The sequence below is a fragment of the Sciurus carolinensis genome, chromosome 12, assembly GCF_902686445.1.
Source record: "Sciurus carolinensis chromosome 12, mSciCar1.2, whole genome shotgun sequence".
Lineage (NCBI taxonomy): Eukaryota > Metazoa > Chordata > Mammalia > Rodentia > Sciuridae > Sciurus > Sciurus carolinensis.
In genome coordinates this window covers 53,744,551-53,761,763 of record NC_062224.1, presented here as the reverse complement: position 1 = coordinate 53,761,763, position 17,213 = coordinate 53,744,551, and the positions used below count along the sequence as shown (strand labels likewise).

General features: G+C 38.4%; 1 protein-coding gene across 1 annotated transcript in view; it reads right to left on the bottom strand.

The window, feature by feature from the left end:
- The window catches only part of LOC124961341 (uncharacterized), a 61,674-nt gene extending 44,878 nt beyond the window's left edge, over positions 1-16,796 (bottom strand). The window contains exons 1-3 of the mRNA XM_047519942.1: positions 16,251-16,796; positions 15,512-15,585; positions 14,198-14,400 (exon numbers count right to left, since the gene is read on the bottom strand). Coding sequence (XP_047375898.1) covers positions 14,232-14,400; positions 15,512-15,585; positions 16,251-16,796 — 789 coding nt within the window. The 3' untranslated portion in view covers positions 14,198-14,231. The remainder of the gene's footprint in view (positions 1-14,197; positions 14,401-15,511; positions 15,586-16,250) is intronic.
- Positions 16,797-17,213: the final 417 nt, after the last annotated feature.

The window sequence follows — 17,213 nt, the reverse complement described above, 5'->3', positions numbered from 1 at the left end:
TTTTATGCCACAAAGCTACTGTTAGTAAATACAAGAAGATAGAGATGCTACCTTGTACTCTATCAGATCATAATGGATTGAAATTAGAAATAAATGACAGAATAAAAAACAGAAACTTCTCCAATACCTGGAGACTAAATAATACACTATTATATGATGAATGGATAACAGAAGACATCAGGAGGGAAATAAAAAAATTCTTAGAAGTAAACGAGAACAAAGACACATCATATCAAAATCTCTGGGACACTATGAAAGCAGTACTTAGAGGAAGATTTATTTCATGGGGTGCATTCAAAAAAAGAAGTAGAAATCAACAAATAAACGAGTTAACACTACAGCTCAAAGCACTAGAAAAAGAAGAGCAGACCAATACCAAAAGTAGTAGAAGACAGGAAATAGTTAAAATCAGAGCCGAAATCAACGAAATCGAAAAAAAAAGAAACAATCGGAAAAATTAATAAAATAAATAGTTGGTTCTTTGAAAAAATAAATAAAATTGATAAACCCTTAGCCACACTAACAAAGAGAAAGAGGGAGAAAACTCAAATTACTAAAATTCGGAATGAACAAGGAAACATCACAACAGACACGAGTGAAATACAAAACATAATTAGAAGCTATTTCGAAAATCTATACTCCAACAAAACAGAAAACCTTGAAGACATCAACAAATTTCTAGAGACATATGAACTACCTAAACTGAACGAGGAGGACATACACAACTTAAATAAACCAATTTCAAGCAATGAAATAGAAGAGGTCATCAAAAGCCTACCAACAAAGAAAAGTCCAGGACCAGATGGGTTCTCAGCCGAGTTCTACAAAACCTTTAAATAAGAGCTCATTCCAATACTCCTCAAAGTATTCCATGAAATAGAAGAGGAGGGAACCCTACCAAACTCGTTCTATGAAGCCAATATCACCCTGATACCTAAACCAGACAGAGACACATCAAGGAAAGAAAATTTCAGACCAATATCCTTAATGAACATCGATGCAAAAATTCTCAACAAAATTTTAGCAAATCGCATACAAATATATATTAAAAAGATAGTGCACCACGATCAAGTGGGTTTTATCCCAGGGATGCAAGGTTGGTTCAACATTCGGAAATCAATAAATGTCATTCACCATATCAACAGACTTAAAGTTAAGAATCACATGATTATTTCAATAGATGCAGAAAAAGCATTTGATAAAATACAGCATCCCTTCATGCTCAAAACACTAGAAAAAATTGGGGTAATGGGAACATTCCTAAACATTATAAAGGCCATCTACGCTAAGCCCATGGCTAATATCATTCTAAATGGTGAAAAACTGAAAGCGTTCCCCCTAAAAACTGGAACAAGGCAGGGATGCCCTCTTTCACCACTTCTATTCAACATCGTCCTTGAGACTCTAGCCAGAGCAATCAGACAAACCAAAGAAATTAAAGGGATACGAATAGGAAAAGAAGAACTCAAACTATCCCTGTTCGCTGATGACATGATTATATATTTAGAGGAACCTGGAAATTCCACCAGAAAACTTTTAGAACTCATAAGTGAATTCAGTAAAGTAGCAGGTTACAAGATCAATGCTCATAAATCCAATGCATTTTTATACATAAGTGATGAATCTTCAGAAAGAGAAATTAGGAAAACTACCCCATTCACAATAGCATCGAAAAAAATAAAATACTTGGGAATCAATCTCACAAAAGAGGTGAAAGACCTCTACAATGAGAACTACAGAACACTAAAGAAAGAAATTCAAGAAAACCTTAGAAGATGGAAAGATCTCCCATGTTCCTGGATAGGCAGAATTAATATCGTCAAAATGGCTATACTACCTAAAGTTCTATACAGATTCAATGCAATTCCAATTAAAATCCCAATGATGTACCTCGCAGAAATAGAGCAAGCAATTATGAAATTCATCTGGAAGAATAAAAAACCTAAAATAGCTAAAGCAATCCTCAGTAGCAAGAGCGAAGCAGGGGGTATTGCAATACCAGATCTTCAACTCTACTACAAAGCAATAGTAACAAAAACGGCATGGTATTGGTACCAAAATAGACAGGTAGATCAATGGTACAGAATAGAGGACATGGACACAAACCCAAATAAATACAATTTTCTCATACTAGACAAAGGTTCCAACAATATGCAATGGAGAAAAGATAGCCTCTTCAACAAATGGTGCTGGGAAAACTGGAAAACTATATGCAATAGAATGAAACTAAACCCCTATCTCTCACCCTACACAAAACTCAACTCAAAATGGATCAAGGACCTCGGAATCAGACCAGAGACCCTGCATCTCATAGAAGAAAAAGTAGGTCCAAATCTTCAACTTGTTGGCTCAGGATCAGATTTCCTTAACAGGACTCCCATAGCACAAGAAATAAAAGCAAGAATAAACAACTGGGATAGATTCAAACTAAAAAGCTTTCTCTCAGCAAAGGAAACTATCAGAAATGTGAAGAGAGAGCCTACAGAGTGGGAGAATATCTTTGCCAACCATACCTCAGATAGAGCGCTAATTTCCAGAATCTATAAAGAACTCAAAAAACTCTACACGAAGAATACAAATAATCCAATCAACAAATGGGCTAAGGAAATGAACAGACACTTCACAGAAGATGTACAAGTAATCACCAGATATATGAAAAAATGTTCAACATCCCTAGTAATAAGGGAAATGCAAATCAAAACTACCCTAAGATTTCATCTCACCCCAATTAGAATGGCGATTATCAAGAATACAAGCAACAATAGGTGTTGGCGAGGATGTGGTGAAAAAGGAACACTCATACATTGCTGGTGGGGTTGCAAATTAGTGCAACCACTCTGGAAAGCAGTGTGGAGATTCCTCAGAAAGCTTGGAATGGAAACACCATTTGACCCAGCTATCCCACTCCTTGGCCTATACCCAAAGGACTTAAAATCAGCATACTACAGAGATACAGCCACATCAATGTTCATTGCTGCTCAATTCACCATAGCCAGATTGTGGAACCAACCTAGATGCCCTTCAGTTGATGAATGGATAAAGAAACTGTGGCATATTTATACAATGGAATATTACTCCGCAATGAAGAATGATAAAATTATGGCATTTGTAGGCAAATGGTCGAAATTGGAGAATATCATGCTAAGTGAGATAAGCCAATCTCAAAAAACTAAAGGACGAATGATCTCGCTGATAAGCGGATGAGGACATATAATGGGGGGTGGGACGGGCTAGCATTAGGTTTAGGGTTAGGTTTAGAGTTAGGCTAAGGAGAGCAGTAAGAATGAAGGAAAGAAGGACTGTGTAGAGGGAAAAGAGGGGTGGGAGGCGTGGGGGGGAGGGGAAAAATATAATAAACATCATTACCCTATGTAAACGTAAAAAAAAAAAATAAATTAAAAAAAAAAAAAAAAAGAAAATTTGCTAATAGTCTGGTTTCTATTTGTTGTTCCACAGTTAGGGACTGTCAAGTCATTTAATTTGTTTAAATTTTAATAAATATAGTCACCAAATCTGCAATAAGATCAACTCTATCCCTCTTATATTTTGAAAATCAAGTTGAAAAAAATGTAGTTCTTCAGAAAAAAATTATATACAAAGTGTATATATGTCCACTTCATATGTATAACTGTACTCACATTCTCTTGCTGCATAGAAAGTATCATGAACAGAGCAGCTGAAAAACTGCCTATTAGTTCACAGTTTTGTAGGTCTCAGCTGGGTACTATGAGCAAGATATCAGAAGGACAGAATCATGGTGTTGGCTGGGTTCAGTTCTTATCTGGACACTCTGAGAAAGAATCCATTTCTAAGCTCATGTGGTTTGGGTAGAATGTAGTTCCTTGCAATTGTCATGCTGAGGTCCTGCTTCCTTGCTAACCATTGGCTAAGAGTTGTCCTTAGTTCCTCCAAGGTGCCTACACTCCTTCCCTTGTGGCTTTCTCCATCTTCTAAGTCATGGAGCATGGAGTCCTTCTCACACTCCAGATCTGATTTCCTTTTCTGTCCTCTCTCAGCTCTTCTTTTCTATCAGCGAGAGAATTCTCTCTGCTTTCAAAAGTTTGTTTGCTCAGGTCAGGCGCACTAGAAAACCTCCCCACCTTGAGGTAAACTCTGTCCTATGGAACTGTATATGACAAGACCATGGGAGCAGTAGTTCACTATATACAGAGTCCAGCAATTAGGGTGTGAAATTTGGGGAGTCATTTTTGGAATTCTTTCCACCACATTAAGCTGTCAGGTTTAGCAGCTGAAAGTATAAGTCAGTTAAATTTGAATTTTAAGAAAACAATAAAGATTTTTTTTTGGTCTAACTATGTCTTCTGCAATGTTTGGGATATAGTTATATTAAATTTTTTTTGTTGTTTATCTGAAATTGAAATTGAGTTGGGCACTCTATATTTTACCTGGCAACCCTAACAAATTTATAAACCACTGCTAGGTTCTTTCTTTGTCTTACTATGTCAAAAAACTAGGTTAGCACCTGTGTGGAGACATTCATTTAATAATATTACAGCTTGGGTTTGATGAAAAGTTATGTTATAATGAATCTACTTTCACACAAGAACTATGCTAGTTTATGCCTAAAAATTCAAAATTATTAAATTTAGCCATAAAGGAAAGAAAATTCTCTTGAGTGACTATTATATGTCAAGTACCAAAATGGGCATATAAATAAGAGATAGAGTTTACTTTATGGCTTAATAATATAACTGCCAAAGAATAACATTATTAATAGACATTCCATCTCCATTTCACAAACTGTATTGATCATATCTTTTTCTTTTCTGGATTTTGGATATTTCAGCATCTTGGGGGTTTTGCTGACCCTGTAGGGTCTGCCCCACTCAGGGCTGGCAAATTCCTAGAGATAGCTCCTAATTCCTCGTGGAGTGTACTTTTCATACACAAACCAACCAATCCAGACCCCATACCCCAACCTCTTTATGGGGGTCTCATACTGTGAGTCACTGTCTACCAGTCCAAATCATCCTGGGAACCTGCGACAAGCAACAGGAGCAGCTCTCCCTACCCCCAGAGTCTATTGAAACTGTTCAGACCAGACAATTCTATACCTGCTTAGCCTGTGGACACTGGCTTGTTCCTTTCTGTGGAAACCTCAATAAAGACTTGCCCACATTTTCCCCTTACTCTCTCTGCCTCCTGACTGACCCTGGTGTAACCCTACATGGTGTGCCTCATTCTGTTCCTGTAAGTATGAAAAACTTCCATCATGACAGGTAAATCCACGTCCCAGTTACCCTTAAAACACAAATCTTGAGTGAAATGCACTTTAAGCCTATTACTTTGAAAGTTGGGCAGGATAAGGGCTGGAGAACATAAGAATGTCTAAGACTCAAGGTTGGCTCTCGAAGGGGTGGATGGGGGGTGAACTCCTGTCCATGTGTAGTGAGTGGTTTGGGTAAGGAAAGGGAAGTGCTGAAGATGTACGTTCATGCCTCTAGTTTCCAGGCTAAACCTTGGTCTTGAAGTGCTGCCTTGATGTTGCCTTCTCACCTCATCCCTCCCTTCTCACCAGAAGATAAAGACTGGATATCACAGGCCTGCAGGAAAATGACCAAGTCCTTCACTTCAGCAATTTTCAGGGTATTTTTTTTTTCACTGGATCCTCTGGGGAGGATATATACAAGCATGTACACATATATAAATACAAAATCATCTATAAGTATAAATTAGAAGATACAAAATTCTTTTAAAAGATCAAAGTTTTCGATCATGAAATAGATTATTATCAAAGACAGTGAGGAGGGCTGGGGAGATAGCTCAGCTGGTAGAGTGCTTGCCTCGCAAGCACAAGGCCCTGAGTTTGATACCCAGTACCGCAAAAAAAAAAAAAAAAAAAAGTGAGGTCCCTGTCACTAGAAGTGTCCAACTAGTCTTTATGACATCTCCACCACAGAATTATGAAAAATAGACAAGATTTTAAACAACCATGGATTTTAGAATCTGATGTATTTTAACATTCTAAACCATAAATTTGTTCTCCTTATTTTGGACTTGTTCTTTGTGGCTCATTAATGAATGAAGGCATGCTCTGAAGAAATACTAAAAAGGGGATACATATAAGGTTTCACTTTCTTTAAATGAACAGGTCTCTAGACTCTTAAATGTACCAACAAAAACTATATACTAAGTTTCCACTCTGCTCTCTTCCCAAAAGTCATAGTCAACCTACAAAGCTACCTTCATGAAACAAACATATAGCCTCGTATGACATAAAGTTAAATGATTAAACTATGGAAAAAAAGAAGTGATACAATAGTAATGCTGTGAAAACACAGGTCATATAAATCACTTCTAATTGGATTTGGGAGGTCAGTGCATTCCTACAGGATATGAGGCATAAACTAGCATGTGAATAGTGGAATCAGATCAATGAAGATGGAAGGAGAGAAAGCAGTCAGTAGAAGCAGGATGTGCAGAGGGTAGGACATTGGCCCTGGAAGATCAGTTAATGTGTAGTACACTGATGAGAAGCAAGTAGCTAGGGATGAAGAAGAGACTTGCACAGAGTCAGATCATGACTACACTAGACTTTATCTGAGGCAAAGAAACTCTGAAATACTACAACCCAATGACTGAAATGAACAGATGTTATAGAAATTGCCTGACTTCTCCCTGGAGAATCTATAGAGCAAAGAGAAGAAGGTGTGAAGTCAGGAGACTGACACTTTGATCTGGGAGAACATGAATTATTATTTTTATTGGTTCTTTTTAGTTATACATAATATTAGGATTCATTCTGACATAACTATAAAAGCATGAAATATAGTTTATTCTAATTCACTCCCCAGTACTTCCAATTCCATGCCCTTCTCCCTTCCCCTGTTCCCTACCCTCTACTCTACTGTCTTTCTGCTATTTGCTAATATTTTTTTAAATTAGTGTCTTGTGGATATACGTATGGTGAGATTCACTGTGGTATATTCATATATGTACATAAGAAAGTTCAGATTCATATTCCATCCCCACTCCCTTCCCTTCATTCCCCTTTGTCCATTCCACTGATCAGAAAGATGAATTATGACTAGTGAAGTAATTAGTGGGGAATAGAAAGGAGTGAACTAATCCCAAAGGCAGTTAACAGTTGGAAAAAAAAAGCCATGGATTCCATTAAGTTCACAACATTTAACCAGTTGCAAGATTGGGCCCAATACGTTTTCCAGATAAAAATACATGCCTGCCTGAGAATATTTATCAACTAATTTACTAATCATAGCAACAGTTACTGCTAGCACTGATTATGAACCATATCTCCAAGGGCACTGGAAAAGCATGAAAACCAATGTGTGGTGGGTCCAATCCCAGGACACACCCCAAACGGGAACCTGAGACTCTCAGGATGTTTACATTCAGGCTTTTCCAACAGTGCCACATATTTACTGTAATGCCTCTTGTGCTCATGTGCAGAAGTTGTGGAGGGGGCCCTTGCTTCTTTCTGTAGTGAATTCTTAGACCACTGGGGAAATCATACATAACCCAAAGAATCACATGATCTCCATATACTTTTGGTAAAGAATAGGTAAATCTTGTGGCTGACATACTTCAGCACCACATGGAGTAAGGTTAACAACATTTTAAACAACTTTACAACAGCAGGTTTCAGGAAGCCTGGAAATTGTTGAATTTATAAACATAAGATCGTGGAATTAATTTCATTCTCAAACTGTGAACAGGCAAAAGTTGAAACCTGTTAGAATATTTTGACAAATATAAATTTGGTGGAACGTCAGTAAAAATATAATTATGGTTTTTCTAAATGGTACTCAAAATTGTTATTTTGATTCTGGCTCCACCTCTCTGCTTTACTCACAGGCTTTCTGAACCCTTTGGAACAGTCTTCTAGAACTACTCATAGCAACCTCCTTTCTCATATAGCTGTCTTTTCTTGCTTTTTACCTTGCAATTTGTTTTCTCATCTGAGAGCATTTCACACTTGGTGGGGAGACAACTGGTAGCTCTCTTTGGAACCTTTGCATTGGGCATAGGACCACTTTATATTCTAAAGCAAGCACACTAGAAAAAGACATTTATTGGAGAACATATGTGAAACCCTCAAACACAGGGTTCCCCTTGAAAATCAGAATCTATTCTGATTTTCACAAAATTCTATTTAGAAGAGTTGAAAAATATGAACATAATAGAGAGTTCCATGTTTTCTTACAATAATGGACTTATAGCCAGGGGAAGGAAGAAGGGGATGGAATTGGAAGCCAATCCCCAAAAAACAAAGGTTAAATGTTTTCTCTGATAAGTGGATAATGATACATAATGGGGGTGGGGGGTGAGAGAAGAATGAAGGAACTTTGGATTAGGTAGAGGGAAATGAGGGGGGGGGGAAGGGGCGAGGGCATGAAAGACAGTGGAATCAGACAGACATCATTACCCTGTGTACAAGTATGATTACACAAATGGTGTGAATCTATATCATATACAACCATAGAAACAAAAATTTGTACCCCATTTGTATACAGTGAATCAAAATGCAGTCTGTAAAAATGAAAAAAATAAAATAAAATAAATAGAGCTTTTAGAGAGTTAAGAAAAAAAAAGATACACTAGGTCTGTAAACATGTTTTTTAGAAGATGGATTCATAGGGAACACTTACCAACTTATTTAGTGCAGCTAGTGGTACCCTATTAGGAAAATAAGAAAAAAGGCACAACAGATAGAAAAATGTGTGATAAAATATTAACAAGTTAAATATTGTAATATATCAAACAAAATATAGTGAGATTAAGGGGGCATCAGGATATAAGTATAGCTTAACAAAAGAGCAATTTGGTATATTAGTAGAATAAAATAAATACCATGTAATTATCTAATTAGATACATGAAAGTATTTGACAAAATTCTAACACCTAATATTCACAGAAAGTCAACTACTCAAACAGGCAAAGGATAGCTATGTAAAGTCTGCAGCTAATATCATACTTAATCACTCTTAATCACCATTGTATCTTCTATTCTGTTCAAATTGTGCTTCAGGGCTCAAGCAGTGCAATGAAGCTGTGGAAAGAAACCCAAATATAGAGGTGGAGCAGGAAGAAGTATAACTTCTATAATAGTCAATAACATGATTGTCTGCCTAGAAAACATTAGGAATCTACAAATCAACTACTAAGACTGATAGGTGAGTTTAGGAAGGTCACCAGATACAAAAACCAATTTATTTCCAACTATTAGGGGGAAAACACTCAAAGTTAAATAAACGATGCTATTTACAATAACATAAAAATGAAATTGCATAAATCTAATAAGATTTATGTAAGACTTTGACAGTGGGAACTACAAATCATTCCAGAAAGGAATTTTAAAAGGCTCAACTAAGTAGAATGAAACAAGATGTTAGACAAAGGACTCAGTATCAATATGATTTCAGAAATATTAGCACAATACAGCAAAGATGCTTTCAAATTGATCCAACACAACTGTAATCATAATATCATCAGGGAATATGAGAAGCTGTTTTTAATTTTTTATGGCAACTCATTGAACACAAAGTGGCTGAAAAGAAGTGAGAAATACCAATGTTGAATGACTTCTAAAACTAAATTATAGTAACTCTACTTTAATTTGTGGGGCACTAGGAAGCTATGTGTAATTTTCCAAATCAAACCAATAGACCAAAGCCTGTCACAAGATCTTGGCCTCTTTCAATACAGTACAAACTCTCCAGCACATGACTCCATTTGAGGTAACACTTAACATGAGACGTGTCAAATTCCAGAGATGGAGTATCTCCAGAAGAAAACCTATGCTATGATTGGATGCCAGTGGCTTGAATCTCTGCCTGTGAATTTTTTGATTTATATACAAAATGGCAAAATGGGTGGAACACTGTAAGCACTGAGTGCTAGAAGTGGCTTACTTCCCATCTACCTATGGGCTTTGCAGGTGGCTACGCTTCTCCTGATCTTGTTTCCTCATTTGAAGACATAAGATAGTAAGATTAGATAATGCCTAAGTACATTTTCAATGTGAAATTTCCAAGGTGAAAAATAAAAATAGGTGATTTCATTTAATCACTTACTCTCTTTCCCTTAAGATAATAAATTTTCCCTTAAAATAACAATTATTTATTATATTTTTCCCCAAATGTGTGGTCAACAATTTACAGAATATTATTCTGATGATTCAGAGGTTGAAATAGCTTATATAAGAGTAATATCAAACCCTGTAAGCCAGTGATCATTCCAGTATTTACATACACAAATGCATTTAACCCTCAGGAACACCCTACAAATGTAGGCATTATTATTATAATTTTACAGATAAGAATAAATATAACAATATAATTTCCACTTAAAAAGTTATCCTGCCAAACCTATGAATTTGATTATGTTACCTTGGAACCTCCCAATGCCTCTCTTGCCTACGTCTAATTCAGCCTCATCAATCTCCCTTACTTTTCCACATGGCCAAATGGTAATTATCCTGGAGATGGCCGAATTCAGAAGAAAGTACTCTTACACAAAGTGACTTATTCAGAAGAGAGATTAAAATTGTTCATAAAGATTCTGGAATCTTCAGTTTCCAGGAGGATTTTGATCCTGGTGATTAAACACACACACACACACACACACACACATAATGCATTATGATTTATGAAATAGGAAGGTCAAGGTAGGAACCACCAACATGTAGCAGGTGAGCAAAAGGAGACAGTGGATATGGTAGTATTAATCACCAATATCCACTTTTCAAACACTCCTGGGAAGAGTATGTTATATCCCTACAACATGAGAGTCAGACTTGGGCATATGACTTGCATTGGCCAATGGAACAAAGTGGCAAAAACCTTAGGATCATACTTGTTCTTTGTTGAACTCTCTTTTTCCCCTCTGCCACATATTTCAGAGAAGCTTCCCTGGCTGTGGGGATTCAAGAGTAAGAAACACAATCTAAAGTGCAACAGAAACATGTCTTTGATCTCTTGAGGCACTGAGACATTAATACAATGAGGAAAATAAAGAGGGCTCAGAAAGTATGTGTTGGGAGTAAAATAAAGCAAAGTAGAGGGAAGGAAAATATTACATAAAGGACAATCAAATACAAATGAATAGACTAGGGAAAGAAAGTCTAGTAGAGTAGAGAAAGGAGGATGGGAGAAGGGAAAGCAGACAAGAGGTAACAGGAGAGAGAAAAGGATGAGATCAAAAACCAAAATCCTTAGCAAATACAAAAAATTAGAGATACTACCCCGTATTCTACCACATCATAATGGAATGAAATCAGAAATCAATAATAAAATAAAAAATAGAAATTACTCCAATACCTGGAAACTAAATTATACATTACTGAGTGATGCATGGATAGCAGAAGATATCAGGGAAGAGATAAAAAAAAATTCTTAGAGGTAAACAACATCAACACAACATATCAAAATCTCTGGGACACTACGAAATCAGTACTAAGAGGAAAATTCATTGCATTGAACTCATGCATTAAAAGTATAAATAGTCAACAAATAAATGACCTAACATATATGAAAGCCCTAGAAAAAGAAGAACAGATCAACACCAAAAATAGGAAAAGAAAGGAAATAATTAAAATAAGAGCTGATCAATGAAACTGAAACAAAAGAAACAATTCAAAAAATTGACAAAACAAAAAGTTGGTTCCTAGGAAAAAATAAACAAAATTGGTAAACCCTTAGCCACATTAACAAAAAGAAAAGAGAAAATTCAAATTACTAAAATTTGTGATGAAAAAGAAAATATCATGATGGACACTATTGAAATACAAAACATAATTAGAAGCTATTTTCACAATTTATACTCCAACAAAATAAAACATTTCAAAGGCAAAAATTTCTAGAGACATAGGATCCACTCAAAATGAATCAGGAGGACATACACAATTCAAACAGACCAATTTCAAGCAATGAAATAGAAGAAGGCATCAAAAGTCTACCAACCAAGAAAAGCCCAAGACCAGATGGATTCTCGGCCAAGGTCTACAAGACCTTCAAAGAAGAACTAATTGCAATACTCCTCAAAGTATTCCATAAAATGGAAAAGGAGGGAACCCTTCCAAACTCATTCTATGAAGCTAGTATCACCCTGATACCCAAACCAGACAAAGATATTAAGGAAAGAAAACTTTAGACCAATATCCCTGATGAACACAGACGCAAAAATTCTTAACAAAATTCTGGCAAATTGCATACAAAAACATATTTAAAAGACAGTGCACCATGATCAAGTGGGCTTCATCCCAGGGATGCAAGGTTAGTTCAACATCTGGAAATCAATAAGTGTAATTCACCACATCAACAAACTTAAAGTTAAGAAGTATGTGATTATTTCAACAGATGCACAAAAAGCATGTGATAAAATACAGAACCTCTTCATGCTTAAAACACTAGAAAAACTAGGGATAGCAGGAACACACCTCAACATTGTAAAGGCTATCTATGCTAAGCTCAAGACCAACATCATTCTAAACTGAGAAAAACTGAAAGCATTCCCTATAAAAATTGGAACAAGAGAGGTATGCCCTCTTTCCCCACCTCTATTCAACATCATCCTTGAAACTCTAGTTATGGCAATCGGACACACCAAAAAATTAAAGGGAGAGAAATAGGAAAAGAACAACTCAAGTTAACACTATTTGCTAATGACATGATTCTGTATTTACAGGATCCAAAAAACTCTACCAGAAAACTTCTAGAACTAATAAGTGAATTCAGCAAAGTAACAGGATATAAAATCAACACTCATGAATCTAATGCATTTCTATTCATAAGTGACAAATCCTCTGCAAGAGAAACTAGGAAAACTACCCAATTCACAACAGCACACACACACACACACACACACACACAAATATAGTTGGGAATTAATCTAACAAAAAAGAGGTAAAAGACCTCTACAATGAAAACTACAGAACACTAAAGAAAGAAATTAACAGTAACTTTGGAAGATGGAAAGATCTCACATGTTCTTGGATTGGCAGAATTAATACAGTCAAAATGGACATACTACCAAAAGTGTTGTACAGATTCAAGGCAATTCCAATTAAAATCCCAATGACCTTCATAGAAATAGAGAAACCAATAGTGAAATTCATTTGTAAAAATAAGAGACACAGAATAGCCAAAGCAATCCTTAGCAGGAGGCATCACTATACCACACCTTCAACTATAATACAAAGTCATAGTAACAAAAACGGCATGGCATTGGCACCAAAATAGGCAGGTAGACCAATGGGAAGACACAGAGACAAACCCACATAAGTACAGTCATCTCATATTAGACAAAGGTGCCAAAAACATACAATGGAGAAAAGATAGCCTCTTCAGCAAATTTATTTGCTTCAACATGCAGCAAAATAAAAACAGGTATCAGAAGGAACACACAAGTAACATAGATGGCAACATTCTCCTGTTTCTACTATCCTTAACAAAAACTTTTTTATCATAAGTGGTTGAAATATGTTTGTGTAGCGAGCACCACACCACACTTAATCCCTATACCCCATAAAAACACTTTCAGAAGTAGTCAGTGAACACTGATAATGGATATGACAAATCATCCTAATTTACTGAAAAAGATATAGCAAGTTTTAAGTAATCCTGTTTCATCTAGTTTGAATTAATGAGATGCTTGAAAGTAATGAAGCTATATTTCTCTAGAACCAGTCTAGAACTTTAAATTTACAATAGACCATTACCTAGGTAGAAAAGTGAGTGCATATTTAAAAAGAGAAAAAAAGTCAGTAAAATCCATCTGCTTTTATAACTTAATCAATTGCATTTCATTTCCTTTTATTTTTTTCTAAAGAAGCCTTAGAAAAGAATGGTTTGGGGCTGGTGTGTGGTTCAGGGGCAAAGTGCTCACTTAGCATGTGGGAGGCCCTGGGTTCCATCCTCAGCACCACATAAAAACAAATAAATAAAATACAGGGATTGTGTCTATCTACAACTGTGCAAACACTTCCTGCCTGCACCACTGCTTAATTCTCAGGATAGGTCTCTAAATTTAAAGGGCTGTTACACAATCTATCAAAAATGTGTATGAAAGCACCATTTGGAAGAAACAAAATTCCCCAATTCTTTGTGTCTTAAGATATTAGAAGAAAAACTTAACAGAAAGAAATCTGTTTAATATTTTACAGAAGCATTTTATACTTAATCTGCTACTTTAAAACAGTTATATATTTCAGAATTACCTTTATACTTTGAGGCAAAGTAACTTCTGTTGCTCTACAATGCTGGACAAGATCTTGAGCCTCTTCCTGCACTTTCAAATGATCTTCCCAGGTAACGGGTTGAGAAGAGGTGACAAGGAGTCGGTTTTAAAACTCCAGTCCAAGGGTAACTCAGTATTTTCTGAGGACAGACTATCCGATTCAGAGAATAATCGGGGTAAAGCCTTTTAAAAGAAAAAGGAAACAACACAAAAAATCAGAGTTTCTAGAAAAACCCTTCAATCTAAAGATTTTATTAACTCACATATTCACAGTCTCTGAATAGCAAAATTACATGAACTATACACTAAATATCATTAAAAAGTCCTACATACTGAAAAATTCTGGAAGGAGCTAAATTAATAGTAGTTTCCGCTAAGAGGCAAAAACTTGTTGGAATGGAGCATATTTCACTTTTTAGGTTTTACTAAAAAGAACTAACACTTTATAGAGTACTACAGATGTTGTTATCAAAGTAGAAATCTTCCCAATGTCTGAAAAAGTACCTCAAGTCTTTGAAACTGGAACTTGGGCTAAGCTGCTCTTCCTGCAGGTAACTTTAGGGACCCCCTTAAAGGCCATTTTTAAGAAACATTTTCTGATCTCAAAAGTCTGCCATTAACCCACTTTGCTGTCTTTTCAAGTCAATATTATTCACCTTACAAGAATTCTCAGGCTGGGGAGATAGCTCAGTCGGTAAAGAGCTTGCCTTGAGAGCACAAGGCCCTGGGTTCCATCCCCAGCACCGCAAAAAAAAAAAAAAAAAAAAAAAAGAATACTTTTAGGTAAGGTAGTCTTAGGCAAAGAGGAGAGATTGAGTCTTGTGGCATTTGACAGCCTACATCCATTAGGAACAATCACACATTTACCAAATGATCCCAGCATAAGTACTTGTAGGTGTTGGGGACGTGGACAGCAAGGTTCGGTGCTATGCCATAACTTGTGGAGGTAACTGGAGGATTTCTTTTGAAGATTTAAGAAAGGATCAAGTTGAAGAAGTACCTTAGTATGGAGGGGTTCCTCTGAGTGATGAGCTCAAAAAAGAAGTGTGTTAAAAAAACTGATGAGGGTAAAGGGCAACCAACAACTCTCACCTACTATGCCTACTTTCCTGCTGGTGACCATTACAGCAATTGTTACTTGGTAACACACCAAGTCCTTTATTTTGGCTGATGCCATCTATTCAACTCTGGTAAAGATAATCACTTTCAAGCTTCTCTGCAAAACTATTTTTCAAGCAGAATGCTTCTGAGAAGCATACGAATACACATGCTAATGATATTTAAAAAGTATTACCTGGGGTAGTTCAATAACTGTTGTACTTTCAGATGACTTCTCTTCCCATGGCAAATCATTTTCTTGATTAGTATCTAAAAACAGGTTAAGAAATAGTCCTTTTAAAACGTAAATGATGCTGTAGTTTGCTTTAAAAGTGTAGACAGGCTCAACTGGCAAACTACCTTCTCAGTAAATGCCAGTGCACACAAATTTACACACACCCAAATCAATCCGAGCAGTTTTTCACTTTGGGTCTTAACTTTAATATTCAAACTAAGAGGGAAAAAGGTCAGTTTTGCGCATTTAGTAACTGACCATACAAACCTTAAGCCGAAAGACCCAAAAGACTTCAGAGTAAGAAAAATGCTCGTGAAGTCTGAACAAATTTATCCTCAACACTCCTCCACTCCGGGCAGCTTTGCGCGAGAAGCACGGTGGGAAGGCGGTCGGGGCTTTGTCCGTCCACGCTGCCCTCGGGATGCCTTCCGCGGATGGACTTCCGCGCAGACCTGCAGTCACGTCTACCCGAGCTGAGGCGGCGCACAGCGGCAGCACATCCGCAGCCGGGCAGCCTCCGCAAACCCCGCCTTTCAGGAGCAGCCGTCCCCAGGGCTCGGGGCTCCCTCAGGCCGCGGCGACAGGAACGCTTCGCGCCCATTTCCCTGCCCCGCACCCCAGAACTTTCCATCCCTAACTCGCAGCTGGCCCCACCATGAAGGACGAAAGCCCTTAGCCCGGCAGGCACGAAGACACTCACCGAGCCCGGCGCCGCCTGCTGGCCGCGGGGCAGCCCGTCCCGGGCGTCCATGGCGACACGCAGCCGCTTGTCCAGGCGGGCGAAGGGGTTCCTGCGGGCCGCGGTCGGACCGCCCACTCTGCCGCCTGCGGCCGGGAGGGGCCTGAGGGGCAGCACGGCCGCCAGGGCGGCGCGGCGAGGCGTTGGCTCCGCAGCTCGGGAGACCAGGAGGCGGCGGCTTCTTGGCTCCGGGACCTTTTCCGTCAGAGCCGCACTGTTTCCGGCGGCTTTTTGTAGGTGGGCGAGTAGCCGGCTACCGAAAGGGCCGCGACGCGAAGCGGCTGAGGCCGACCGCCAGCCCCGCAGTACTTCCAGCGCGCGCCAGGGCCCCGCCCCCGCGCGGCGTGCGTGACGGGCACGCGGCCCGCGAGGTCCCGCCCCCGGCTGCGTTCTCCGGGCGGGGGCGGTCCTGGCGCTCCTGCCAGGCTCTGGGCCGGATCCTGTGGGTGAGATGAGGGGCTGTGGCAGCTCTTGGCCCGGGCGGGTGTGCACTACCCCGTTGGGCATCGAAATGGCTGAACGCTGCTAGGCCTGCAGTAGGGATGTCATCACTGGGGGTACAGCGTCTGGACTCGAGCCTCGGTGCCGGACTGCTGCTTAGGTAGAGCTTTCGGGGAGCAGTGGTGACGTCTAGAGGTGGTGACAGCGCCAGAGCCGACCCCAACCCCGCCTTCCCCAAGACAGAACTCGGAAGATAGCACCCTTCAAGCTCAGTCCCCCTTTCCCAATGCCAGGAAGTCTCCAGCCCTTCACGCAAATGCTCTGCAGCTCCCACAGGACAAGTTCCTGTGGTCCTTTGTTTCTGAAGAAACTCGAAGTAAATGGATAAATTGAAGTGTGTATGAGTTAGGTACTTTGGAACCCGAAAATAAATTAAAATGCTTAAATTCTGACAGCAAAGACTCGTTAAGATGTTCAAATGGA